We start from the raw sequence: 25,642 nt of genomic DNA, 5'->3' as shown, positions 1-25,642 counted from the left end.
AACGTACCGCTCAAATAATAAGCAATCTAACGTACGCTTATTCTAGCGATATTAAATAGTCGTTCAATAGTAATATTAATAGTATTTTTATAATAGCAGCGGATTTATTATCAATAAACAATATTACTAATAAAATTAGTAATATTGAAGCTATAATTATAATAATTATTAATTTCTTTAGCGAACTATTAATTACCTTACTACTTCCTTAATACAACTTTTATTTAATATAGGTAATTAAACTACTTTAAGGTAGTATTTCGAATACTTTACTTAGTAGCCTTATAAATACAACTATATATATAGTAATAATCAATATATATAATAACTACCTTTTCCCCCCTCTTTTTACTCTTAGTATTACTATATACTAATATTATAAAGCTTTATTATACGTAATAATCTTATAATATATTAAAGGTAACGACCTTATTTTTATAATTAGAGGAAGTAAATAGTAGCCTCGCTAATACGGCTAATATTAAAGATTGGCGGGTAGCGCGCTCGCTGGGGGACTACGTTCTTAATTTCAATAGTTTATACCGGCGGTAGATTAATAATAATTAGATTTCAATAAGAAGAATTGTACTCCAATTAAGAGTAATTAATCAAAACAGATTGGGGGTTATTTTAGTGGGCAAATTTATTAAATTACAGTTAAATATAGTTATCTTCGTCGGTTGGGCTAGTAGTTTGATTTACCCGAGCGAAGACGCAATGTGTAGTAGGCGGGCGGGCGAGGTATATTAATAAATACTACGAATTCAATAATATTCTACAAAATAATAATAAAGATAATAAGATAATCGATTAGAACAATTGCGTAATACTAGAGTAAGGTCTTGTAATAGCTTTATTTAATTACGTATACAACTAACGGTCGCTAATAGATTGCGCGGTGGTGCTGGTGGTTGGGTAGTGATGTGTATACGGTGCGCTGGCTGGGTGTGGTTGTGCTTACTTAGCGATAATGTGGGTAAAGTCTAGCTAGGGACGGTTTTGAGTCTAGCCAGCTACCGATAGTCGTCGAATCTCGATCCCAGCGTGCCAGCGTGCCCAGATGGAGGATTACCGGTGGAGGAGCCCGGACGGATCGCGGAAGTCTGGAACGACAGAACGAACGAACGGTGAACACCAGGAGCTGGCGAACTACACTATATACAGCACAGATATCAAGTGCGCTAGAACACGCATATTCTGGGCTCTCGATGCCTGGCGGGCTGGGAGTGGGAGCCGGGTGCCTTTGCCGGGTTGCCATCAACATCTTGCACATCACACAATGCACATTGCAGATGAATATCGAATATCGAACATGGCATCGCCCTGTCGTCCTATCGCTACAGAATCGCTTTGTTGCCTTGTCGTTCTAATCCATGTATCGTGCTTTGAAGGCACCGACCGGCTGTCAAGGCTTTCATTGCCGTCCTGCCTTGCCTTGCCTACCTCTATCGGCCATAGAATTTGGTACACTACTATTAAACTACTAACGTGGCAGGCCATGCTATGATTGATGCCTCTTCCCGCCATGGCGCCCCCATTCCCATCCCAACCTTTTCCGTCGGTTGTTCGGCCGGTTCAGGCTGCTATGTCGAATATAAAACACGGACGATCTCCAGTAAATGCGGTCCAAGAAAGGCATGAGGCTGGTGGCCATGTGGGATTCATCCTGGAGCCTGTGTTGTCGATGGTCGATAGCGAGCGAGTGGTGGTGTTTCTAGTGTAGTGTACCAAGTTTCCAGCTTTCTGCAGCAATCATCGTCATAACACTGCGAAACCAAGCTTTCTAATGCAAGTCGCAGGACGCCAAAGCGCACTAAATGGACACCAGATGGAAAAGATAAGGCGCAATACTTGGCCAGTACCAAAGGAGTACCTCGAAGCGATTGCAATAGGGGGACAAGTACAAAATTGTGGCGGAGCGAAGCGGCACGAATGTGGTACAATTACGGCTTGATTGGTTATTCGAGCGCGTTCGAGAACCTGACGGGTACCAAGCTTCCCCACAAACTCCGGTCATCCCTTTTCATTGGGCAAAAGCTCCAGGTAGCGCAAGTCGTGGCGAGATGTCTCACGGGGTTGCGACAAGTACCCAGTCCGTAGTCCGTCCGCCGAGGGTGGGTGCCACAATGGAAATTGCCAAGATTGATCAGGACCAACCGAACGGCATCTCCTAAAGGCGGTCGAGATTGGAGCATGGTTAAGGCCGAGATTCGCATGAGAGCGCGCGACGATATCTGGCAATGTGCAACGTGGAATCGCTAGATGGGATGGGATGGGATGAATCAACGGCACCTGCAACTGGCTGGGTGTCAACTGTCAGACGAACCTACCTATGTAGAGGTATGTACAGTGAGAGCAAAGCACAGCAATGGAGGAAGTAAGGAACGGGACCGGAGCGCGGGAACTCGGGCCATGGAAGCAGGGCCAACATCCCATAACACGTAACAAGTGAATACGAGATGGCAAAAAAGCAATACTTAGCGAGGGGCATATTGAGGCTCAGAGGCTCAGAGGCTGTGTTAAAAAAAACAAAAACAAAAACCAAAAAAAAAAAAAAACGAAACTCCAACAGCGCTTTATGGTTCCTCGTTCGTTCTCTCGCGTCGCCCTCTTTGGAGCTTCGGTTCTTTTTTTTTTTCAAACACTCCCATCAGTAACTACTAACTGGGGTACCAGAATTGCGGGAGAGAAAGACGCTACGAGGTCAGTAAAAATGGAAGAAAGAACCAGGCAATGCACGGTGGGAATCCACAAGGACACAAACGGTTCCCCCCAGTGCCCCCCTTCCTTCCACCTCACTTCCTTCGTTCCCCCTTGCCGGGTGCCACATTTCCCATTTTCCACGATCCCTGCCAAACAGTGCTCCCCCTGAACAGCGTCGATGAAGCGAGCGATACAGCGACCAGTCAGAGACGCCGATGCCTTTTCGTCCAGTCCACTGCTGCCCACCCGCGGGCCTGTTGCAACCACTGAGGTTCTACCCTGCTGTCGGGACGGTCAGGTCCTGCCGTGAAGTAGGTGTGGTGACTGACTGACGAAACGCGTTGCTGGACGAGGCCGGATGGGTCATTGAGGGATGGATGGATCCCGCTGCAATTGCCTGGAAACTCCCAGCAGCCGGAGGTAGGTATCAGGTGTGGCAGACCAGACACACAACACCCACGACGGGCACTGGATCTTCCATGTTCCAGCGCAGTCCCAGTCCATCCCAGTCGCTGCCTCCTTTTTTTTTTTTTGTTGCTTTCGCTTTCCATCCACGCACCTGGCTTTCCACACACTGCCCTCCTTCCATTTCCATTCCCACCCATACATACCTGGCATCCACTTTTCCTATCCCACTCCCACTCCCATTCCCACTTCTCTTGCTCCAGTCCTCCTCCTCCTCCTCCTCCACCCCCCTCCCCCTTCCCGGCTTCCGCCTTCTTCAACCAACGACACACTAGTAGTGTACCAGGACTCCTGTCAGCTTGTTGACTTCCACTTCGTTTGATTTTTTACCTTCCCCCCCTCTCCCTCCTCTCTTTCCCCTTTCTCCCTTCTTCCCTTTACACTCGCTCACCGGCAACTTTCTGTCACTCGCCTCCTCCCTTCCCCTCATCGCTCGTTCCGTCGCGCGATTGATTGATTTTCCCAGGAGGCCTGCGTCGTTGGCATTTGCCCACCGCCAAGTCACCGCGCCAATCGTTTTGTTTGCAGAGAGGAAAAGCAGAACGGGTAGTTTGGAAAGGAAGAGAAAAAAAAAAGAGAAATAATAAATCATTCGGTTCGACTCGTTATCGCTGCTCATCGACAAAACAACGCTTAGAATTGCAAGCCCGACACCCACCGCAGCACTACTGCCTGCAGCAGCAGACAGTCAACGCCAGCACCACCTGCCTGCGCCCCTGGGCTACACCGGTTCACGACACCGATAAGACGGCTCTTCAGCACCCACCGCTCACCATCATCATCAAACAACACCAGGAAGGAGCTGCATTGATTGCAGTGGCCCGCCACTTCTGCTATTTCTACGCATACCAGCTTTAGTAATTGTCGGTGCTGTTGTCGCTTTGCTGCTGCATTATCGCAAGCACCACTCGGCAACAATTCCCAGTTTTTGGTCCAAACGTTAATTATCCCATTCCTTGATTCGTCGTCTCCCATGCGCTTCTGATCAGGTAAGTTGTCCAAAATTCGACCCGCCCACAGCCCATATTCTATATTGTTTCACTCCGCTGACCTGTCCCGCCCAGCTTTAATTGCCCAATATGTCGGGATATCCTCAGCAAGGCGGCGGAGGCCATCACGACGATGGCTACGGCCATGCTCCCAACGCAAATGGAAATGGTGACGCGTATTACAACGACGATCAGCAGTACTATGATAACCGTAATGGAGGACACGCTGCCGGCGGTCAGCATGGCGAAGGTTACTATGATGAGTCGTATGTTCCCCAAATCTTGCTCTCTCTCCCCCCTTTTTTGAACGCCTGCGGCTGACGCTTTGTCCTGTCTTGCAGCGGCTACTATAACGCCGACCCAAACAACCCGTACCACCAGGATGGTGGTTATTACGACAACCATGAAGGGTTTCAGGAGGGTTACGACAACGGCTACTACGACCAGCATGGCTACGACCAGGCCGGCGGCTATCGAGACAACCATGCCGCTCGTGGCTCTGAGGAGGATTCCGAGACCTTTAGCGATTTCACCATGAGGTCCGACATGGCCCGTGCCGCCGAGATGGACTACTATGGCCGTGGTGATGAGCGCTACGACAGTCAGTATGGCGACCAGGGCGGTGCCCGGGGTTATCGCCCTCCTTCCTCGCAGATCTCGTACGGCGGAAACCGCTCGTCTGGCGCGTCGACACCAAACTACGGCATGGACTACGGTAACGTTCTTCCTGCCGGCCAGCGCTCCAAGGAACCGTATCCCGCCTGGACGTCGGATGCCCAAATCCCCCTCTCGAAGGAGGAGGTGGAGGACATCTTTTTGGATCTATGCGCAAAGTTCGGTTTCCAGCGTGACAGCATGCGCAACATGTACGACCATCTCATGACGCTTCTCGACTCCCGTGCTTCTCGTATGACTCCCAACCAGGCCCTTCTCTCGCTCCATGCCGACTACATCGGTGGCGACAACGCAAACTACCGCAAGTGGTACTTCGCTGCCCATCTGGATCTGGACGATGCCGTCGGTTTTGCCAACATCAAGGGCAAGAAGGGCAACCTGAAGCGCACCAAGAAAAAGGCCAAGGGTGACGAGCCCCAAAACGAAGCCGAGATCCTTCAAGAGCTGGAGGGTGATGACTCGTTGGAGGCGGCCGAGTTCCGTTGGAAGACTCGCATGAACAGGATGTCGCAGCATGACCGTGTGCGACAGCTTGCCCTCTATCTCCTGATTTGGGGCGAAGCCAACCAGGTCCGCTTCATGCCCGAGTGTCTGTGCTTCCTCTTCAAGTGCGCCGATGACTATCTCAACTCGCCCGCGTGCCAAAACATGGTCGAGCCCGTTGAGGAATTCACCTTTCTCAACAACGTCATCACCCCGCTGTATCGCTACTGCCGCGATCAGGGTTACGAGATCTACGAAGGTGTCTACGTCCGTCGCGAAAGAGATCACGAGCAGATTATCGGTTATGATGACTGCAACCAGCTCTTCTGGTATCCCGAGGGTATCAACCGTATCGTTCTTGAGGACAAGAGCAAGCTGGTGGACGTCCCTCCCGCTGAGCGTTATCTCAAGCTCAAGGATGTCAACTGGAAGAAGTGCTTCTTCAAGACCTACAGGGAGACACGCTCGTGGTTCCACATGCTTGTCAACTTCAACCGTATCTGGATTATTCACTTGACCATGTTCTGGTTCTACACTGCCTACAACATGCCTACCATCATCACTCCCATGTACGAACAGCAGGTTAACCAGTCACCTCCCAAGGCTGCCATGTGGTCCTTTGTCGGTTTCGGTGGTGGTGTCGCTGCGCTGATCAACTTTGGAGCAACTCTGGCAGAATGGGCCTATGTTCCTCGCAGATGGGCTGGTGCGCAGCATCTGTCGAAGCGAATGCTGTTCATGGTTTTCGTCCTCATCATCAACTTGGCTCCTGGTGTCTATGTCTTCCTTCCGGGCCTGAAAGGCCAGGCTCTGATTGATCATCAGAACAGCACCCCTGTCTATATCGTCGGCATCGTTCACTTCTTTATCGCTCTCATCACCTTCTTGTTCTTTGCCGTGATGCCTCTGGGTGGTCTCTTCGGCAGTTACCTCACCAAGAACTCACGCAAGTACGTCGCCAGTCAGACATTTACTGCCAGCTGGCCTCGCCTCAACGGTCATGACATGGCCATGTCGTTTGGTCTGTGGGTTGTGGTTTTCGGCGCCAAGTTCGGAGAGTCGTACGTGTATTTGACACTGTCGATTCGTGACCCAATTCGTTACATTGGTCTTATGGATACCAGTTCATGTCTTGGAGACTCGATTTTGAAGACCTGGCTCTGCCCGTACCAGCCGCAAATCACGATGGGTCTGATGATCTTCACTGGTATGATCTTCTTCTTCCTCGATACGTATCTGTGGTACGTCTTGATCAACTCCGTCTTCTCGGTCGCCAGAGCTTTCTACCTTGGTTCCTCGATCTGGACTCCTTGGAGAAACGTCTACGCTCGCTTGCCCAAGCGTATCTACTCCAAGGTTCTCGCCACTACGGACATGGAGATCAAGTACAAGCCCAAGGTCCTCATCTCCCAGATCTGGAATGCCATCGTCATCTCCATGTACCGCGAGCACCTTCTGGCCATTGATCACGTTCAGAAGCTCCTCTACCACCAGGTGCCCTCTGAGCAGGAAGGCAAGCGTACTCTGCGTGCCCCCACTTTCTTCGTTTCCCAGGAAGACCAGTCTTTCAAGACCGAGTTCTTCCCTCAGTACAGCGAAGCCGAGCGCAGAATTTCCTTCTTCGCCCAGTCGCTCTCTACTCCCATCCCCGAGCCCCTCCCTGTTGACAACATGCCTACCTTCACTGTCATGATTCCTCACTACAGCGAAAAGATTCTTCTTTCTCTGCGTGAAATCATTCGTGAAGATGAGCCCTACTCGCGTGTCACTCTCCTGGAATACCTCAAGCAGCTCCATCCCCACGAATGGGACTGCTTCGTTAAGGACACCAAGATTCTCGCGGATGAGACCTCGCAGTTCAACGGCGAGACTGAGAAGGAGAAGGAAAAGGAAAAGGAGAAGGAGACCGTCAAGAGCAAGATCGACGATCTTCCCTTCTACTGCATCGGTTTCAAGTCCTCGGCACCCGAGTATACCCTCAGAACCCGTATTTGGGCCTCGCTTCGCTTCCAGACCTTGTACCGTACCGTCTCGGGTTTCATGAACTACGCTCGTGCCATTAAGCTTCTCTACCGTGTCGAGAACCCCGAAGTCGTCCAGATGTTTGGCGGTAACTCCGACAAGCTCGAGCGTGAGCTGGAGCGCATGGCTCGTCGCAAGTTCAAGCTCTGCATTTCCATGCAGCGTTTCGCCAAGTTCAAGAAGGAGGAAATGGAGAACGCCGAGTTCTTGTTGCGCGCTTACCCCGATCTCCAAATCGCCTACCTTGACGAAGAGCCTCCTCTTGCCGAAGGTGAGGAGCCTCGTCTGTACTCTGCTCTCATCGACGGTCACTCTGAGATCATGGAGAACGGTTCGCGCCGGCCCAAGTTCCGTATCCAGCTTTCCGGAAACCCCATTCTCGGTGACGGAAAGTCCGACAACCAGAACCACGCCATCATCTTCTACCGCGGCGAGTACATCCAGCTTATCGATGCCAACCAAGACAACTATCTCGAGGAGTGCCTCAAGATCCGCAGCGTGTTGGCCGAGTTTGAGGAGATGAAGACCGACAACCTTTCGCCCTACACTCCCGGTGTCAAGAACGAGGTCCGCCACCCTGTTGCCATTCTCGGTGCTCGTGAGTACATTTTCTCCGAGAACATTGGTATCCTCGGTGATATTGCCGCCGGTAAGGAACAGACATTCGGTACGCTCTTCGCCAGAACCTTGGCCCAGATTGGTGGCAAGCTCCATTACGGTCATCCTGATTTCCTCAACGGTATCTTCATGACTACCCGTGGTGGTGTCTCCAAGGCTCAAAAGGGTTTGCATCTGAACGAGGATATTTACGCTGGTATGAACGCTCTTCTGCGTGGTGGCCGCATCAAGCACTGCGATTACTACCAGTGCGGTAAGGGTCGTGATTTGGGTTTCGGCTCCATTCTCAACTTCACCACCAAGATTGGAACTGGTATGGGTGAGCAGCTGCTCTCTCGCGAGTACCACTACCTTGGAACTCAGCTCCCGATCGATCGTTTCCTGTCCTTCTACTACGCCCATCCCGGTTTCCACTTGAACAACATGTTCATTATGCTCTCGGTCCAGCTCTTCATGCTTTGCTGCGTTAACATCGGCGTACTGCGTCATGAGACGATCCGCTGCGAGTACAACCGCGAGGTCCCCATTACCGATGCCCTCTTCCCCACCGGCTGCTCCAACACCGACGCTCTTCTGGACTGGGTTTACCGCTGTGTCCTCTCGATTATCTTCGTCTTGTTCCTTGCCTTCGTTCCCCTGATAGTCCAGGAGATGATGGAGAAGGGTGTGATCCGCTCTGCGACTCGTTTCATCAAGCAGATCCTTTCGCTCTCGCCCTTCTTCGAAGTGTTCGTCTGTCAGATCTACGCCAACTCTGTCCAGCAAGATTTGTCCTTCGGTGGTGCCAGATATATCGGTACCGGTCGTGGTTTCGCCACCGCGCGTATTCCCTTTGGTGTTCTCTACTCCCGTTTCGCCGGTCCTTCGATCTACTTCGGAGCCAGATTGGTCATGATGCTGCTCTTTGCCTGCCTGACTGTCTGGCACGCTGCCCTGATCTATTTCTGGATCTCGCTTATGGCCTTGGTCATCTCGCCCTTCCTCTACAACCCTCACCAGTTCTCTTGGGGCGATTTCTTCATCGACTACCGCGAGTATCTCCGCTGGCTCTCGCGTGGTAACTCTCGCTCGCACGCCTCTTCTTGGATCACCTTCTGCCGTCTCTCGCGTATTCGAATCACTGGTTTCAAGCGCAAGATTATCGGAGACCCGTCGAGCAAGCTTTCGGGCGATGTTGCCAGGGCTGCCATCACCAACCTGTTCTGGTCCGAGATGCTTACCCCCTTCATCCTTGTCTGCTTGACGACCATCCCGTATCTGTTCATCAACGCGCAGACTGGTGTCAGGGGCGAATTTGGACCCCATGCCAACGACGATAGCATCAAGCCTACCGCCTCCTTGATCCGTCTCTTGGTTGTCACGTTTGCGCCCATGGCTGTCAACGCCGGTGTCCTTGGTGGCTTGTTCGGTATGGCCTGCTGCATGGGTCCTCTTTTGAGCATGTGCTGCAAGAAGTTTGGTAGTGTTCTGGCCGCCATTGCCCATGGTATGTCGGTCATTATCCTTTTGGTTATGTTCGAAGTCATGTTCGTCCTGCAGAACTTTGAGTTTACCCCTACCCTTCTCGGCATGATCGCCATGGTCTCGATTCAGCGCTTCATCATCAAGATGATTGTCTCGTTGGCCTTGACTCGTGAGTTCAAGACTGATACCTCCAACATTGCCTTCTGGACGGGCAAGTGGTACTCTATGGGCTGGCACTCGGTTTCGCAACCTGCTCGTGAGTGGCTTGCCAAGATCACGGAGCTCAGCATGTTTGGCGCCGACTTTATCCTTGGCCACCTGATTCTGTTCTCCATGTTCCCCGTCCTTATCATCCCCAAGGTCGATGTGCTCCACTCGGTCATTCTCTTCTGGCTCCGTCCAAGGTATGTCATTCCAACCTGTTCCGCGCTTTGTTTTGAGTCTGTTGCTAACGCAATATCTTTGTAGCCGTCAAATTCGTGCCCCCATCTACTCGCTGAAGCAGACGAAGCTCAGGAGGAGACGTGTGATCCGTTATGCGATGCTCTACTTTGTCCTGCTTGTCATCTTTGTCGCCCTGATTGTTGGACCGATTGTGGCCGGCAAACAGATTCCTCCTGGCACGCTCGACATGGTCAACAATTTTGGCGGTGGAAGCATGATCCTCAAGCAGTACCCCTGGAAGCTGGGACCTTCTGGTGACAATGACGACACCAGAGGTCGTCTGGAAACGGGAACCAAGGCTACTAACTACTCTGGTGTCTGGACCCCGACGACAACATCGGACTATGTCGCCAAGGCTACTAGCAAGGCTGAAAGGAGGATGGCATTTTAAGATGATGAAGCAAAAAAAGGGGGGAACTGGTATGGTAGCATAGGGTTAATTGGTTTGACACTCTAGTACCAGTTCTCTGGTGTTTTTTTGTTTCGATATTTATTTTTGTTTTTGGGTTTTGCGTGGTTAGTAGCAACGGAAATCATGAATTGTGGTGTAAAACTCGGTTGAATGGTTGTGCGTGTGTGAGAAAGAGGTCTTGTGTGTATTCGGTGTTGACATACTATGTTTGTTTCTTCCCTTTGTTCCCTCATCTTGCTCCTTGAGTAGCTACACTACACTGCAATGGGGCAAAATCTTTACATATGGATGAGCGTGACAGTAGCGAAGAAACGGGGATTGGGTTCGGCGACGGTTTGTGGCGGCTGCGGTTCAAAGGCATGATGATACACACGGCTTTTCTAGACTTGTCTTTGTCTTCTTGACGCACTTTCATTCTGCACGCACACTGGGTTGTGTTCCTTTCTAGTATCTTTTTTTTTTTATCATATTACATCTAGTCTGGCGGAGATTCTACACTTGGTACTGCTAGTATTAGAGCGAAACCCTTTCCTGTTACACATTGACAGTTCCTCGCTCGTGACCTTATACCTTCCATGTTTTAACGTGGGGACGTATGTTCTTGTGGGCTGGTGGTGGTGTTGTTGTTGTTGTAAACAATCGATTCGAGGCAGAGTCGGTGGTGGGGGCGGTTTGAGCCGAGATCCGATAATTGAACGGTAGAGGTACCTATTGATTGGTCGACTGGGCTGTTACCCCTGAGCTTCTGCAGCACCTGAAAAATCCAAAGGTAAGCAATGGTGATTGGCTCTTGGAGCGGCCAGGCTCAGGGACCTTTTGGTGCTGAATGGGCCTGTGTAGGATGATGGTGCCTCTTGTACAGGGCACAGCTACTGAATGGAACACTCCGAAGGGTCCGACACGTGGATTTCTTGACCGCCCAACTTCTCCGATTCCGTTCCTGATAGAGACCTCTTGGTCGTTTCTGCTTCCTCTCCCGTGAACCTTTTCTCCACATCATCTCCTGTACCTGTTTTACTACGTACGACGGAGACGAGAGATCATCCGAGGTTCCCCAGCGGTACCTCTCTCGTTCTCGGTCGACGATTACTAGAGGGACGCAGCCGGCACGCCCATCATCCGATTCCCACCCAGTCCGCCAGCCGCATCGCACACCTCGAGCGCCATCCTTTGATCGCATCGCGTCGCATCCAACGAGCCACCAACCTGGGCTACTAGACGGAGAGAACGAGACAAGATGGAGCTTCAAGAACTCCAAACCCACCTGACCGAATGGCTCAATGAAGCCATCACGGCCTTCCAAAAGGTGCCGGGGTCCGCAGTCCTGATCCGCTATGTCAGGTCATCGTACCAAAACGATCCGGTGCGCTCGGCCATCGAGCTGGTCCTGGTCATCTTCTTCATCAGATACCTTATGGCGCCGGCCTACTCGACTTCGAAGCAGAACTTTATCAAGTTGACTGACGATGTGAGTTCCACACGAGTTAAAAGGGAGGACCAAGTGCTGATGCTGGGACAAACAGGAAATCGATGAGCTCGTTGACGAATGGACCCCCGAGCCTCTTGTGCCGAACATGACCGTCCTCGAGGAGATGGAGTCCGAGAAGCTGCCAATCATTGTTGGGTAAGATTTTCTCCTATCGATGCTCACAGATCAACAGCAAAAGACCCAATGTGCTGACACAGGTCGCAAACACAGCGCAACCGGCCCCAAATCCAAGCTCGCCAACGGCCGCACAGTCACCAACCTCGCCTCGTACAACTTCTACAACCTCAACGCCAACGAGCAAATCAAGGAAAAAGCCATCCAGACCCTTCGCACCTACGGCGTCGGCCCCTGCGGCCCGCCCCAGTTCTACGGCACCCAGGACGTGCACATGCGGGCCGAGGCCGACATTGCCAACTACATCGGTACCGAAGGCTGCATCGTGTACGCGCAAGCCTTCTCCACCATCTCGTCCGTGATCCCGGCCTTTTGCAAGCGTGGCGACATCATTGTGGCTGACCGGGCCGTCAACTACTCGATCCGGCGCGGCCTCGAGATCTCGCGCTCCAACATTCGGTGGTACGCGCACAACGACCTGGACGACCTCGAGCGCGTCATGGCCAAGGTGGTGGCCGAGCAGGCCCGCACCAAGAAGCTGACGCGCCGCTTTCTCGTGACCGAGGCCCTGTTCGAAACCACGGGCGAGATGAACGACCTGCCCCACCTGATCGAGCTCAAGGAGAAGTACAAGTTCCGCATCATGCTGGACGAGACGTGGTCGTTTGGCGTCCTGGGCCGCACCGGCCGCGGCCTGACCGAGGCGCAGAACGTCGACCCTACCCAGGTGGACATGATTGTGGGCTCGCTCGCTGGTCCCCTCTGTGCCGGCGGCGGGTTCTGTGCGGGACCCAAGGACGTGGTGGAGCATCAGCGCTTGACGGCCGCGAGTTATACGTTTTCGGCCGCGTTGCCGGCCATGTTGGCCATTATTGCCAGTGAAAGCTTGCATGTTATCCAGGAGAACCCCGAGGCGACGTTGGGCGTGTGCAGGGAGAACATCCGGTTGATGAGGGCGCAGTTGGATCCCAAGAGCGATTGGGTGATTTGCACCAGTGCGCCCGAGAATCCGATTTTGCTGTTGGTGCTGAAGCCGCAGGTGGTGGAAGCGAGGAGGCTGACGGCGGAGGATCAGGAGCGTCTGTTGCAGGAGGTTGCTGATGAGGTATGTTTTCTCTTGTCCTTCTTCTTCCTTTACCCCCTTCGGTCATTTTTATTTGCCCCCTTTCACCCAAATACTAACACGACACAGTGCCTCGCCAACAACATCCTCGTCACCCGCCTCAAGGGCGGTCCCATCACCACCCACATGGGCCTCAAGGACAACGTCTACACCGCCACCCCGGCCCTTAAAGTCTGCGTCACTTCTGGCCTGTCCAAGAAGGAGACGGAGAAGGCCGGCATTGCGATCCGTCACGCCATCACCAAGGTCATGACCAAGAAGGGGAATAACAAGCTGGGTGTTCCTACTGCTTAGCTGAAGAGCTGGTAGGCCTCTTCCTGCACTTGCTTGTTCCGTTTCTTTCTTTGTTTGTCTAATTCCACACTATGTTACTGTAAAAACACTTTATGGATTATCTCAACGTGGCTGCTGTGGCAGTGGGAGACAGACATAAAGACAGCGAAAGGGGGTTATGGAGGTTAGAAGACGGTATATGGGCTTGTAGGCTTTATGGAATGGAATGGGGGGACAAAAAAGTAAAATGAATGGTGTGAAATGACATGAATATGAATTAGATGGATGGATGATGGGCTGGAAGCAATGGCTGGCTGCCTATGACGGCGGAATGGTGGATGGATGTCACGATAGACCAAGATAGATAGTTAATACGTAATGTGATGATGTGAATGGTATTGGATACACTACACCATAACTACGTACGTATTTTGAAAAGCCTCGGCGTCAAGTGAAAGTGGAAGTTTCAAATTACGGTATATATGTCATTTTAAGGGTGAGTAGTTATTATCCTGCTTGTAATCCTCCCCCCTATGAAGCCTGCCTGGTAACCATTATCATCAAGTGCCTCCAGTCTTGCCTATCACATATTTCTCTCTCAACGACCTACATCTAGTGCGTGACTAATAAGTTTAATGTCCTCACCCTCTCTCGTACCTAGTCTTGACACCCATATTTAATCCCAAGCCAAATATTCGTAACTCGTAAACCCGTCCAAGAAATCCGCCCAGCAAAATGATATACAAACAAATAAGTAGTATAGAAAGGAAAAGAAAACACAGACCATCGACCTCACCAAGAAAAACCAACAAAAAAAAAAAAAAAAAACTGTACAACGATAGATAACCCCCACATAACGCCCAACATAGCCAACAAGAGGATATACATATAAACAGACAAACAAGAAATCAACGATCATGTATCCCCCAAAACTGCTCCGCATAAAACGTGTTCTGGTCCGCCTTCTTCCACTCATCATCAAACGCCGTGAACAAGTACAGCTCAAAATCTCCTTGGTCTTCAAACCCCCTCTGGCTTCCCTCTCTCCAAGCCTTCATCACGCCCTCCACCGCCGTCTTTTGCTCCGACCGTCCGGGAACAGCCCGGTCATTTGCATTTCCCTGCTTGGGCCATCCCGTTTCGGTGACCACCACTCTTTTTTGTACCTTTTGTTTTCTTCCCTTCATGTCAATTATTGGAGTGGTAGTAGTAGTAGTAGTAGTAGTAGTAGTAGTAATAACCTCCCGCAAATTCATCACCTGCCTCCTGACAAACTCGCCCGCCTGCTGCGCCTCCACATGCGCATCAAAAAACGGATGGACATTCACCGCGCAGTAATCCACTTCATCACTACTACACAGCTCAGGATGGTTCAGCACGGCAACGAACGTATCGACCGTCACCACCGGACCAGTGTATCCTTCCCTTCTTAGGACCTGTCTCACAGTCCGCACCGCGTCCAAGACTTGCGCGGGCGTGGCTTGCCCGTTGTTGACGAGCTCGTTGCCGACGGAGATGGTGTCGATCATGTTGGTCCAGACGTCGGCTACCGGTAAATTTTCAGTGATGGCGAAAGTTTGCACGTCTTTGATCAAGGTGGTGAGTTGCGAGGAGAGGTCGGATAGAGGAGAATAAATGCCGAGGAAGAGTTTCAAAGGGGGATTGGAGACGAGGAAGGCGGCGCGGAGGGTGTGCAGCACTTGGGAGCAGTCGACGCCGTAGATGCGGACGGAGGAGTAGAGACGCGTGCGGGCGATGATGGCGAAGTCGGAGGTGATGTTGTGGGCGGAGCGGCAGCCTGTTAGGTCGTAGGGGCTGTAGGTTATGCCGGGGAGACGCTGGGGGGAGAAGCCGGGGTGGGTGTTGAAGGTGGTGGTGGTGGTGGTGGTGGTGTCGGGGAGGATTGTTGGTGTGTCGTTGTCGTTGATTGTTGGAGGCGGGTTTGTGAGCTTGGTGTGTTTGATGGGCTTGATGAGTTTTTGGTTTGCTTTGTTGAAGGAAAGATAGGAGGAGCGGTTGGTGCGTTTGGTCTTTGGTTTGTGGGTTGTGATGACTGCCGGGGAGGAAGATGAAGACGAGGATGCCGATGATGAGGTTGGTGAGGAAGAGGGGGTTGGTTGTGAGATTGTGGGGATGATGTTGGTCTCTGTGCTGACCGTTTGTGCGTTCTCGTCCATGTAGATGGCCACATCTTCAACCTCGGTGTCTGTTGCTGTCACGGCGGTGTCGGCTTGGTCGGTAGAGGCATCTCGTCTTGTCGCCAATGTGACACTCTCAGTCTCAATACTCTGCCCTGTGCCCGTGGATGGTATTTGAAGTTCTGGCGTAGATTTCCTTCCATCATCCACAAACTCTGCTACAGCCTTTGGTGCGGTGTCGTCCATGTGAAGAGGAATATCCACCAGCTGCGAAGGTTGATAGCGGGTACGAACGCGACGAACTTGTTGATCAACATCGTAAGGACGATCTCCTAATCCTAGATCTTCTAGTCAGCCAATCGCTACCCTGTCATTGGTTTCCTTGTAGAGTTGGGCGACTTACTACCGTTTCCAGTCAGCGGAACACACAAAATACGTCCAAGAAGACTGGCCACTAGGACAAGTCGAGATACTGGAATCAAAAATTTCATCCTCAACAAAGGTATCTTTTGTCTCTCTGCCTTCAAGAGAATGGGTGGTAGAAAGGAATGGCTGTCATACAAGTTGGTCGAGAACGAAACGAACGAGAGGCACGGTGACTGTTGGAGATATGTACAAGCCGGTTACTTGGTTAACAGGCCAGCTGTACCAACAACAAGAGAATCCAAAACGAAGGTTGTGAGACATGACGATGCACTGCGGCTGTCAGAGACGTAAGTAAGTGCAGTGAGAGGCAAAGTCAAAAGAAAAAGTGAAGCTGAGATCTAGAATCTTGGAGGAAAGAGAGGGATTACGTCATCTGAGGTTGATGATATATTTGAGTGTTCCTGTCTCAGTTCGACTTCACCACCAATGAATGAACTTCCAGGGCCTTGGAAGACCAGACAACCCCCAGAGCTCTTCCTACAATTGAAGCCGGCGTAGATGGAAGCCGAGATGGTGCCATGCAGTGTACCTATTACTTCCGAGAAATGGAGAGGAGGAGCAGATGTTGCAAGCGACTCCAACTGGAACCTCGCCCTGAATATCGGATTCAGGTCCAATTAAATATAACTGGATGTGATACCGAGACCACCACGCACCGGTGAAGTGTTTTTCCTGCTTGTTGTTATGTTGATGTTCCTCTCCTGGTGGCTAATCATTGGAATGCTGTAAGCTTACATGTCTCCGATTGAGCCTGTGATCCCTCGTGCCTGGCAATCACTGAATAAGAAAAAGTCTCAGTCTCGTCAACAAAGGCCCACGTACCTCTGTCTATCTAGCATGGGGGAAAAGATTCAGTGATGGTGAAGAGTGCAGTGCATTGACTCAAGTCTTGAATTGGTGTGTGGTCCTATGGTAGTCAGCCACGTTCTCGCTGTCATTGACCCAGTAAGAGCAGAGTTGTCTCATGCCGCTTTCAGCGACACTACATGACTAAAGAAAAGAAAAAAAACACCAGTTGGGGCCCCCCTACCAACGAAGCCATTTTATCCATCGTGATGAACTCACATTCATATACACAATCAATTACAACCCAACCAAAACCCCATTTCACGCCGACATTCCCATACCTGCTTCCCATCATGATACCTTCCCACTATCTCTCACCACCCCTTAAGCTCCAGCAACAACAGCCAAGCCCTCATAAATCTTCTTCTTAACCGCATAGAATGTGCCACCCACTTTCATGGCCGCATCCAACAACCCACCACTCGTCGTGCCCGGCATGGTATCACTCGGCAATCCCACGCTCTCCAACTCGATCCTGCCTCCCTGAGCTGTTGATTTGCGCACAACCACCACATCGTCAATCAACAGCGTTCCTTCTCCCCTGAACTCGGCCTTGTGGCCTGCGCTGAGCATGGCCCGACGCAAGTCGGCGAGACGTAGTTCGCCTACGTGTAGAGGTTGGGCGGCTTGTGAACGTAACGAGGAGGCCAGGGTTGGCGGGACGAGGTCCAGTGTGGGGAGGGAGGCGGTGGTGGGAGAGGTGTTTGGTGCCGGTTTTTACTAAAGCTGTGGAAGTTGTTGGAGTTTCCGAAGAGTCTTCGAGTTTCTGGCGCTTTGCTGCATCGCCATCGCCATCGCCCACCTCGATCGGCTGGAATTCGCCTCCGGGGAGTAGCAGACCGGTGACAGTGACGATTCCCAGACCGCGCACGTTCTGCCATTTGAGGCCCTTGACGAGCGGGTCGGCTAGTTTCAGGACCCAGGCGTTGGTGTCGACCGAGGCGTCGACGGTTGTGCCCACTGCGGGAGTGAGCACCTCGATGGCGGACTCGGTACCGGTGGATTGGGCGGTGAGCAACTTCTTGACGTCCGAGGCCAGGGCCAAGGTCTCGTCTTTGCCGCCGGCGACGAGGACCAGCTTGCGCGGCTGGATGAGCGGGATGAGCATGGTCAAGCTGCGCTTGTCGTGAAGGCCGCTGAAGTCAACAAAGGCAATCCGCAGACGGACGGGAATAGTTTCCTTGGTGACTACCAGCTTGGCGGGGCCGTTGAGGGTCTCGTCCTCTTCGTCTTCGAGATCGGAGAGGTCATCGCCCGCTGGGCCGTTCTCGGAAAAGGGAGCAGCGTCGGCTTCGCCTGCGGAAAGGCGACGGCGGTCATGGTGGTGGGGACGTTTGTTAGGCCCCGCGCCGCCTCTGCCTCTGCCGGCGGTGCCGATGTCTTCCCACTTGCGCTTCTTGCCAAGGCCTTCGGGCTCTTGATTGTTAGTGTTTACTTGGCCGGCTTCTTGGTTCTCGGCGTCTTCGCGTTCTTCAGCGCGGAGGTAGTCTTCGGGTCGGATGAGTTCGCCAAATTCGTCGGCACGTCTCCTACGCATGGCGACGGGGAACATGCGGTCTCTGCCCTTGGTGCCGCGGACGTTGAAGTCGTAGACGTTTTCTTTCTTGATGAGGATGGTGACACCAAGGTCCTCGTCCCTCAATACTACCTTCTTACGACTTGCTTGGGCCATTGTGTTTGCGATATTTAGAGCCTTTCCTTGTTGCTCCGTGTCAGAGCCTTCTGACTCGCTATCGGTGTCGGAATCAGCGTCGTCAAGGACATCTCCCGGTGCTTCTAATAGATTGGTGCCACCGCTCTGTAGGGTAGCTTGTAGCTGCCGTTGGGTTGCCAGCCATTGTTGATACACGTTTAGCTCATCACCTTCAAGCCCCTTTCGTTCGGCGGTTTCGATCTCCAACTCGCGGTTACCGGCATAGACCTGCTCGAAGGTGTCACCGTTGCTTGTGCGTTCTGTCGCCACACCGTCCCTTCTCTCTTTCCACCACTCCCATAGTGTCCTCGAAATAGATGGTTTTTGGTTCGGCTCCAAGTTGGGCTTTTCCGTTAGAATGACCAAGTTGCGCGCATCAGCGGCAATGGACTTGAGGATATCCTTGGAGAAACCCCAGTCCAGGCTCGTGTCGCTGGCGAGAATCACCTTGGCTCTTGGTTCGGCATCGTCCGACTGTTGCAGGATCTTGTCGATCTGTGCCTTGCGCTCGAGTAGCCTCAAGTATTTGAAGTCGAATGGTCCTGGCCCGGTCTGGTGATTACCCTCATCCCGCCTGTTATTCCTCCTCGATTCATCCGCAAAGGCTTCAAACTCCCTGATGATGCTGTCGTCCATCCACTCCAACATGCTCCTGGCATTCTTCATGGTGCTGCTGATGGTGCGTCCGGCAAGGAACAGCTTGGCGGATTTGAAGACGTCATTGTCCTTGGCGACCTCTTTTCTCCAGGCGTGCTCGAGAAGGTATGACAGCTCTAATACTCTGGCGCTCGAGTCGACGGGGATAAGGACGGTACCACCTCTGGCAATACACAGCTTGATCGACTCCATAAGTTGTTCGTCACGCTTGGCACGCGGTAGGGCGGCGTCTGGAGTACGACTGCTGCATACCAGGGCGGTTGGCTTGCGCAACTGCTCAATCACCTGTGTACCTCCGGCACCACCATGGTTTCCACCTAGCCAAGCAGCGCCGGCAAACACGTTCTCGCGGGCCTGGTTCCAGTCGACGGCGTAGACAATCGACTCCAAGCCATGCTGAATGTGCCATATGGTTCCTCCGAGGGTGCGGCCCGAGTTGTAGGCGGTAATGGTGAGTCCGTTCAGAGGCGGGGAGAAGGGCGACGGCAGCGGTTGATGTGGCTGAGAGTACTTTAACGGCTGGATTAGAGAAAAGTACTTTGTGATCTCTTCGGGAGTGGGTGGCTGGAGGAGGAAGGTGTTTTCGGCGGAGGCGGCCTGGGAGTATCCCGAGGCATACGACACTTCGGCGAGCGAGGCCGATGATATGGTGGTGGCGGCCAGGGGCGTCGAGGCATAGAGATCCTGTGTCAGGGTACGGCCGAGATCGATGACGGGGCGCGTCGCATAGACGGGAATGCGCTGGAAGGGTGGGAAGTGCTTGCAGCAGTGGGCGTAGGCGGCCAGATGGGGGACGGTGGCGTGGGTGAGGAGGATGAGGGACAGAGTCGGTGCTTGCTTGCCGAGCTCCTTGAGCTTTTCGACGTCAAAGGTCTCGTCCCAGCCGACATCGATCAGGATCTTGACGCCGCCGTCGAGCTCCAGCAGCGACTGGGAGGCTGACGAGTCGGAGAGGGCGCCCTGGAGCGGGCAGAAGCTGAACATTTTTCTTCAATTTGTTGTCGGACTACCTGTGGTGGTAAGGGTGGGAGCCGCCCAAGCACTCCATCAGACCGGAGGGTGTCTGAATGATGATGTAGGGTGTGGATGGAAATGTTGTTGTGATGATGTTTTGTTAGTGGAGTTTGTTGTTTGTTGTTTGGCGACGGGACGTTGAAAGCGCCTGCAAGAGGCTCTGTTGACCCATGCTGGATTGGCGGTTTACAGCCGAGAGATGCGGTTACAGGGCCCAATTGGACCATTCAGGGGGGGTTCCTAGGTAGGTAGTGCAGCACTACTTGTAAGTACTGTACCTCTTGAATGTATGAAAGATAGGTCACAGCTGGCTGCCAAGTGCCCATGTGATTGGCTGGCAGCCGGCAAAGCTTCCTCAAACCAAGGCGTTGTCGAACCTGCATTCCCTTGCTTCCACTTCTAGTGTACTTAGTACCTACTTTCAGGGGCAGCTTGGGGGGGCACATGCGCTGTTGTTCAGTGGACTGACACACCCGGCGATTGACACGGCAGCATCGCGGCCCCACTTTTCCATGGCTGGGCCCCGGGCGGGCTGCCTTCCACTTGCGCATGGAAACGAGAAAAGGACAGCTCGACATCCATGGTGACACTGGACTGGAGCGGTCCCGATAGAGCCAGATAACCTCCACCGGGGGAAACAACCACTGTCGCCCACTTTATATCCTCTGCCACTCCGATCCCCAGGCCTCAACCACTAACAACAAACTTCCACTTGGATGTACCTTAGTATGCGGTAGGTGATGCTTCGACGACATAGCTAGACACATCTGCTGCTGCTGGGCATGATCAACAACAACAATAACAACAAACTCCGATAACGACCGTCCTTCCACTTCTTGCTCTTCCCGACCTTGACCCGATCTCGATCAAGCTCCTTCGTCCGAAGAGGCGCCGCCGCCCCCCTATCTTCCATAATACCATAGCACACACGTATATACGACGACAGCAGCGACCACGAACAACAACACCACTCGACGACGACGACGACGACGACGACGACGACGGTGACATACTAGTCCTAATACAACCCTTCCCACAAACCAAACATGGCCGACTACACCATGTACCACGCCCTTGGTCAGGGGGAGACCCTCGACCCCAACGATCCCAACCGCACCACACAACCGGCGCCTCCCCAGTTCCAACCGCCAGTTGCCCCGAACCCATATCACCCTGGCGCCGAGTACAATGCTCCCGGTCAGCAGCAGCAGCAGCAGCAGCAGTATGGTCAGCAGTATGGTCAGCAGTACGGCCAGCAGTACGGCCAGCAGCAGTATGGTCAGGAATACGGCCATCAACAACAACAACAACAACAACAACAATACGGTGCCCCCTCTCCCTACGGCGCCCCTCCCGCGCATTCTCCCGTGTCGCCAATGGATGATGTAGGCTTGGCTGCGCAAATGGGTGGCATGTCTTTGGGTGCTGGAGCTGGTGCCGCCGATCACCACGGAAGAAAGAAAAAGAAGGACCGTCATGCTTTCCACACAGTCGAGGCCCCCGCCGGCTCGTCCCAGCCCTTCAACGGCATGCCCCCCGCCGGGATACCTGCAACCCAGTTCCTCAACGCCGACCCCTCCCTCGCCGGCAGGATACCAGGTCCGGGCCATGGCCAGTTCCCCATGCCCGCCAGCCCAGCTTTCGGCCCCGTCCCAACCTCTGCCGCCGACTTCGCCGCAAGGGACGCTACCCAGGGTGTTGGCTCCGGTGTCTTTGCTGCCGGCGGTCCTCAGGGCGGCAAGCCTTCGCCAGACGATACCCCCAGCGTGCCCCTTTCTCGCGACGCCGTCCAGCCTTACTTCCACACCAACGTATACCCAACCTTTGAGCGCCTCGTCCCACCCCCGGCTGTCACGTCCTTCGTTGCCCTCGACCAGGGCAACTCGTCGCCCAAGTTTGCCCGTCTCACCATGACCAACCTGCCGGCAAGCGCAGAGGGTCTCAAGAGCACCGGCTTGCCCCTGGGTCTTCTTCTCCAGCCCCTGGCCGAGACCCAGCCTGGCGAGCTGCCCATCCCCGTCCTGGACTTTGGCGAACAGGGCCCGCCACGCTGCCACAGGTGCAGAGCTTACATGAACCCCTTCATGATGTTCAAGGCCGGCGGCAACAAGTTCGTCTGCAACCTTTGTACCTATGCTAATGATACCCCTCCCGAGTACTTTTGCGCTCTTAGCCCCCAGGGCGTCCGCGTTGATCGCGACCAGCGCCCCGAGCTGACCCGCGGAACCGTCGAATTTGTTGTTCCCAAGGAGTACTGGACCAAGGAACCCGTCGGCATGCGCTACCTCTTCGTTATTGATGTTACCCAAGAGTCTTACAACAAGGGCTTCCTCGAGTCTTTCTGCGAAGGCATCTTGAGTGCTCTGTACGGTGGCTCGGAGGAAGGCGAGGACCAGGACGAGACCGGAGAGCCAAAGAGGAAGATTCCCGCTGGTGCCAAGGTTGGCTTCGTCACCTTCGACCAGGAGATTCACTTCTACAATGTCAGCCCCGCGCTCGAGCAGGCTCAGATGATTGTGATGCCCGACATCGAGGACCCCTTCCTGCCCCTGAGCGATGGTCTCTTTGTGGACCCCTACGAGTCCAAGGCTGTCATTAGTTCGCTCTTGACGCGCTTGCCCCAGATGTTCTCCAACATCAAGAACCCTGAGCCAGCCCTGCTGTCCGCACTGAACTCGGCTGTTGCTGCGCTTGAGAAGACGGGCGGCAAGGTCTTTTGCTCCCTTGCGGCTTTGCCCACTTGGGGTCCTGGCCGTCTCTTTATGAGGGACGACGGCAAGCACCCAGGTGGAGAGCCTGACAAGAAGCTCTTCACTACCGAGCACCCTGGCTGGAGGAAGTTGGCCGAAAAGATGGTTTCTTTGGGTGTTGGTGCCGATTTCTTCATGGCTTCGCCATCTGGCGGCTACTTGGATATTGCTACGATTGGCCATGTCTCTTCGACAACCGGTGGCGAGACCTTCTTCTACCCCAACTTTGTCGTCCAGCGAGATAGCACCAAGCTCTCCTTGGAGATCCACCACGCAGTCAGGCGCGAGACGGGCTACGCGGCCCTTATGAAGGTCCGCTGCTCCAACGGCCTCCAAGTGAACGCCTACCACGGCAACTTCATCCAGCACACCTTTGGCGCCGACCTCGAAATTGGCGTCATCGACGCTGACAAGGCTCTGGCCGTCACCTTTGGCTACGACGGCAAGCTCGACTCCAAGCTGGACGCACACTTCCAAGCCGCCTTGCTCTACACCACCGCTTCGGGCCAGCGTCGCGTGCGCTGCATCAACGTCATCGCCGGCGTCTCTGACCTAGCGCGCGACTGCATGAAGTATATCGACCAGGACGCCATCGTCTCGATCCTGGCCAAGGAAGCCAGCACAAAGCTCTCCACCACCAGCGCCAACCTCAAGGAAGTCCGCTCCTCTCTCACGGAAAAGACCATCGACATCCTTGCCCTCTACCGCAAGAACCACCTCGCCGTGCCTCACCCGCCCCAACAGCTCGTCATGCCCGAGCGTCTCAAGGAGTTCACCATGTACGTGTTGGGCATGCTGAAATGCCGCGCCTTCAAGGGCGGCAACGAGACCACAGACCGTCGGGTGCACGACATGCGTCTCATCCGGTCCATGGGCGCCCGCGAGCTCTCCCTCTATCTCTACCCGCGCATCATCCCGCTGCACAGCCTCCAGCCCGAAGACGGCTACCCCGACGCCACCACGGGCCACCTGCGCATGCCCTCGACTATGCGCGCCTCGTTCGCCCGCGTCGAGCCCGGCGGCGTCTACCTCGTCGACAACGGCCAAGTCTGTCTCCTCTGGATGCACGCGCAGACCGCGCCCGCCCTCATTCAGGATCTGTTTGGCGAGGACAAGACGACGCTCCAGTCGCTGGATCCGTACACGTCGACGATCCCTGTCCTGGAGACGCACTTGAATGCGCAGACGAGGAATATCATTGAGTATATGCGGACGGTGAGGGGCAGCAAGGGGTTGACGATCCAGTTGGCTAGACAGGGCATTGACGGAGCCGAGTTTGAGTTTGCGCGCATGTTGGTGGAGGATCGGAATAACGAGGCGCAGAGCTATGTGGATTGGTTGGTGCATGTCCACAAGGGGGTGCAGTTGGAGGTGAGTTTTCGTCCTTGTCTACCTTGAGAACGCTGTTCTTGTGGAAGATTGGTGAATAATATACTGACATTTGAGGAAAATATATAGCTCGCGGGTCAACGTAAGAGGGAAGATGGCGAAAGTCACTCGGCGCTGGGAAGCTTTACGGGGTTGAGGCCTGCGTATTGGTAAAGGCGCGCACATAATAACGGATGGGGGAGGTGAGCTAAGTGGTGGTGGATGGTGATGGTTGTCATGTTTACAACTACCTCGTGTATCGTTCAGGAAAAAGAAAGGTAGCGAGATCAAGAGGATTAATAACTGAGGGGTGGTTATTTGTGAAGTTAGCGGAGCTGAAGGATGGCGAGGCGGAAAAAAAAAGAGAATACTATGATATAATTTCACGTTGCTAACCCTATTTCTACAACTTCATTCATGCCTTTCGGTTTTTACTCCTTTCTCTTTTCAATTTTTTTATTTATCTTTAAATTTTTTTTTTCCCCCTTTGCGTGTTCCGACGCCATGAGAATCAAGTCGCCCCGTTCGTTGGTAATCGTGCAAGTAAATGGGACACATGGTCAACTTAACACTTACCTATCAAAGCTGAAGAGTTGATTATTATCGAAAACGGGGCGACCACCGTCGCTAAGCCGATAATACAATACTATACTTGTATTTACGATGACACTTGGTACTCTTTCCCCCATCTGTTTTCTCTCTGTCATGATCAATGGATGGACAGGCTGGCAGTTGACGTTCTAAGCGGCCCCCTCTGATTCTTTATATTGTTTATAGATAAAAGGGTGTTATACAACTACATACACTGTATGTCACTTGGAAAAGAAGGAAGGAATAAAGGGTATTAAATGTCTTCCCCCTCCTGATGCCTGGTGGCAAAGCGGTAGCAAAGGATTGGTCAGGTAGATGAATGGATATGGAAAGCAGGATCATGGTGGGCGCGGTGAAATAACTAGATGAACAAGATGAACTAGATGAACTAGGTGAGCACGGTGAGCGATGAGCGATGAGCAGTGAGCATAGTGAACTACATGAAACAGATGAACTAGGCAAACTAGGTGAAGTAGGTGAAGTAAGTAAGCATGGTGAGCAATAAGCATGATAGGGAATACTGTAACAACACGGCACGAGTAAGGAGCAAAGAACAAGCAACAAATGGTGAGTATAAAAGTTACCAACGAGTTATGAGCGAAATACTCCGCTATCGTATCAACCTAGTGGTCACGAAGTTGGTATGTATGCTAACTTGAACATACCTACAGCTATCCATTCTTATCCTGTACATTCGATCATCGGTACCTCTATCGATAGATGGATGGATGCATGGATGGCTGTATAATGATATCCTCCTTCCTGATATCTATATAGCAGGCATATAATATATTGGATTTACCTTAGGCAGGTAGATAGATGGTGAATAAAATTCTAATGATACTGAACTGGTATGTCAACGGTTTGTCCACATGTTCGCTGACT

The 25,642-nt window shown here is 52.8% G+C and overlaps 6 protein-coding genes across 7 annotated transcripts; 4 read left to right on the top strand and 2 right to left on the bottom strand.

Annotated features, from left to right (window-relative positions):
* Positions 1 to 1,637: 1,637 nt before the first annotated feature.
* Positions 1,638 to 2,100, top strand: NCU06872 (hypothetical protein; the record flags this gene model as incomplete). The annotated part of the gene is made up of 2 exons (XM_952888.1): positions 1,638 to 1,687; positions 1,800 to 2,100. 2 exons carry the CDS (start codon positions 1,638 to 1,640, stop codon positions 2,098 to 2,100), a joined length of 351 nt encoding a protein of 116 aa, XP_957981.1.
* Positions 2,101 to 2,989: 889 nt separating this feature from the next.
* do (doily) lies at positions 2,990 to 10,814 on the top strand. The gene is made up of 4 exons (XM_952887.3): positions 2,990 to 4,157; positions 4,233 to 4,423; positions 4,499 to 9,823; positions 9,888 to 10,814. The coding sequence occupies exons 2-4, from the start codon at positions 4,248 to 4,250 to the stop codon at positions 10,252 to 10,254; spliced, it is 5,868 nt and encodes a 1,955-aa protein (XP_957980.1). The 5' UTR covers positions 2,990 to 4,157; positions 4,233 to 4,247; the 3' UTR covers positions 10,255 to 10,814.
* A 339-nt stretch (positions 10,815 to 11,153) lies between these two features.
* On the top strand, positions 11,154 to 13,688 carry NCU06870 (serine palmitoyl CoA transferase subunit LcbA). The gene is made up of 4 exons (XM_952886.2): positions 11,154 to 11,743; positions 11,799 to 11,899; positions 11,975 to 12,983; positions 13,071 to 13,688. Exons 1-4 carry the CDS (start codon positions 11,513 to 11,515, stop codon positions 13,293 to 13,295), a joined length of 1,566 nt encoding a protein of 521 aa, XP_957979.1. The 5' UTR covers positions 11,154 to 11,512; the 3' UTR covers positions 13,296 to 13,688.
* A 472-nt stretch (positions 13,689 to 14,160) lies between these two features.
* NCU10436 (soluble Cell Wall protein) lies at positions 14,161 to 15,658 on the bottom strand (the record flags this gene model as incomplete). Its single annotated transcript, XM_001728117.2, has 1 exon — positions 14,161 to 15,658. One exon carries the CDS (start codon positions 15,656 to 15,658, stop codon positions 14,183 to 14,185), a length of 1,476 nt encoding a protein of 491 aa, XP_001728169.2. The 3' UTR covers positions 14,161 to 14,182.
* A 299-nt stretch (positions 15,659 to 15,957) lies between these two features.
* Positions 15,958 to 20,168, bottom strand: NCU06869. 2 transcript variants are annotated; one of them, XM_011396949.1, is made up of 3 exons: positions 16,869 to 20,168; positions 16,661 to 16,745; positions 15,958 to 16,605 (listed from the first exon to the last, which is right to left on the bottom strand). In XM_011396949.1, exon 1 carries the CDS (start codon positions 20,016 to 20,018, stop codon positions 17,202 to 17,204), a length of 2,817 nt encoding a protein of 938 aa, XP_011395251.1. In that variant the 5' UTR covers positions 20,019 to 20,168; the 3' UTR covers positions 15,958 to 16,605; positions 16,661 to 16,745; positions 16,869 to 17,201. The 2 variants fall into 2 exon arrangements, with proteins under 2 accessions (XP_011395251.1, XP_011395252.1); XM_011396950.1 differs by having other exon boundaries at positions 16,170 to 16,510; positions 16,574 to 16,605; positions 16,661 to 20,168.
* Positions 20,169 to 20,661: 493 nt separating this feature from the next.
* Positions 20,662 to 24,650, top strand: NCU06868 (Sec23/Sec24 family protein). The gene is made up of 2 exons (XM_952984.2): positions 20,662 to 24,169; positions 24,257 to 24,650. Exons 1-2 carry the CDS (start codon positions 21,095 to 21,097, stop codon positions 24,338 to 24,340), a joined length of 3,159 nt encoding a protein of 1,052 aa, XP_958077.1. The 5' UTR covers positions 20,662 to 21,094; the 3' UTR covers positions 24,341 to 24,650.
* Positions 24,651 to 25,642: the final 992 nt, after the last annotated feature.

This window comes from Neurospora crassa, linkage group VII (genome assembly GCF_000182925.2).
Source record: "Neurospora crassa OR74A linkage group VII, whole genome shotgun sequence".
Lineage (NCBI taxonomy): Eukaryota > Fungi > Ascomycota > Sordariomycetes > Sordariales > Sordariaceae > Neurospora > Neurospora crassa.
Note: the sequence above shows the minus strand (reverse complement) of the source record. Positions and strands in the feature narration are given on the sequence as shown.

Coding starts and splice junctions, on each gene's coding strand:
- do (XM_952887.3), top strand. CDS start 4,248: ATGTCGGGATATCCTCAGCAAGGCGGCGGAGGCCATCACGACGATGGC. Junction 4,424..4,498: donor GAAGGTTACTATGATGAGTC/GTATGTTCCCCA, acceptor CCTGTCTTGCAG/CGGCTACTATAACGCCGACC. Junction 9,824..9,887: donor CTCTTCTGGCTCCGTCCAAG/GTATGTCATTCC, acceptor ATATCTTTGTAG/CCGTCAAATTCGTGCCCCCA.
- NCU06870 (XM_952886.2), top strand. CDS start 11,513: ATGGAGCTTCAAGAACTCCAAACCCACCTGACCGAATGGCTCAATGAA. Junction 11,900..11,974: donor AAGCTGCCAATCATTGTTGG/GTAAGATTTTCT, acceptor TCGCAAACACAG/CGCAACCGGCCCCAAATCCA. Junction 12,984..13,070: donor TGCAGGAGGTTGCTGATGAG/GTATGTTTTCTC, acceptor AACACGACACAG/TGCCTCGCCAACAACATCCT.
- NCU06869 (XM_011396949.1), bottom strand. CDS start 20,018: ATGTTCAGCTTCTGCCCGCTCCAGGGCGCCCTCTCCGACTCGTCAGCC.
- NCU06868 (XM_952984.2), top strand. CDS start 21,095: ATGGCCGACTACACCATGTACCACGCCCTTGGTCAGGGGGAGACCCTC. Junction 24,170..24,256: donor ACAAGGGGGTGCAGTTGGAG/GTGAGTTTTCGT, acceptor GAAAATATATAG/CTCGCGGGTCAACGTAAGAG.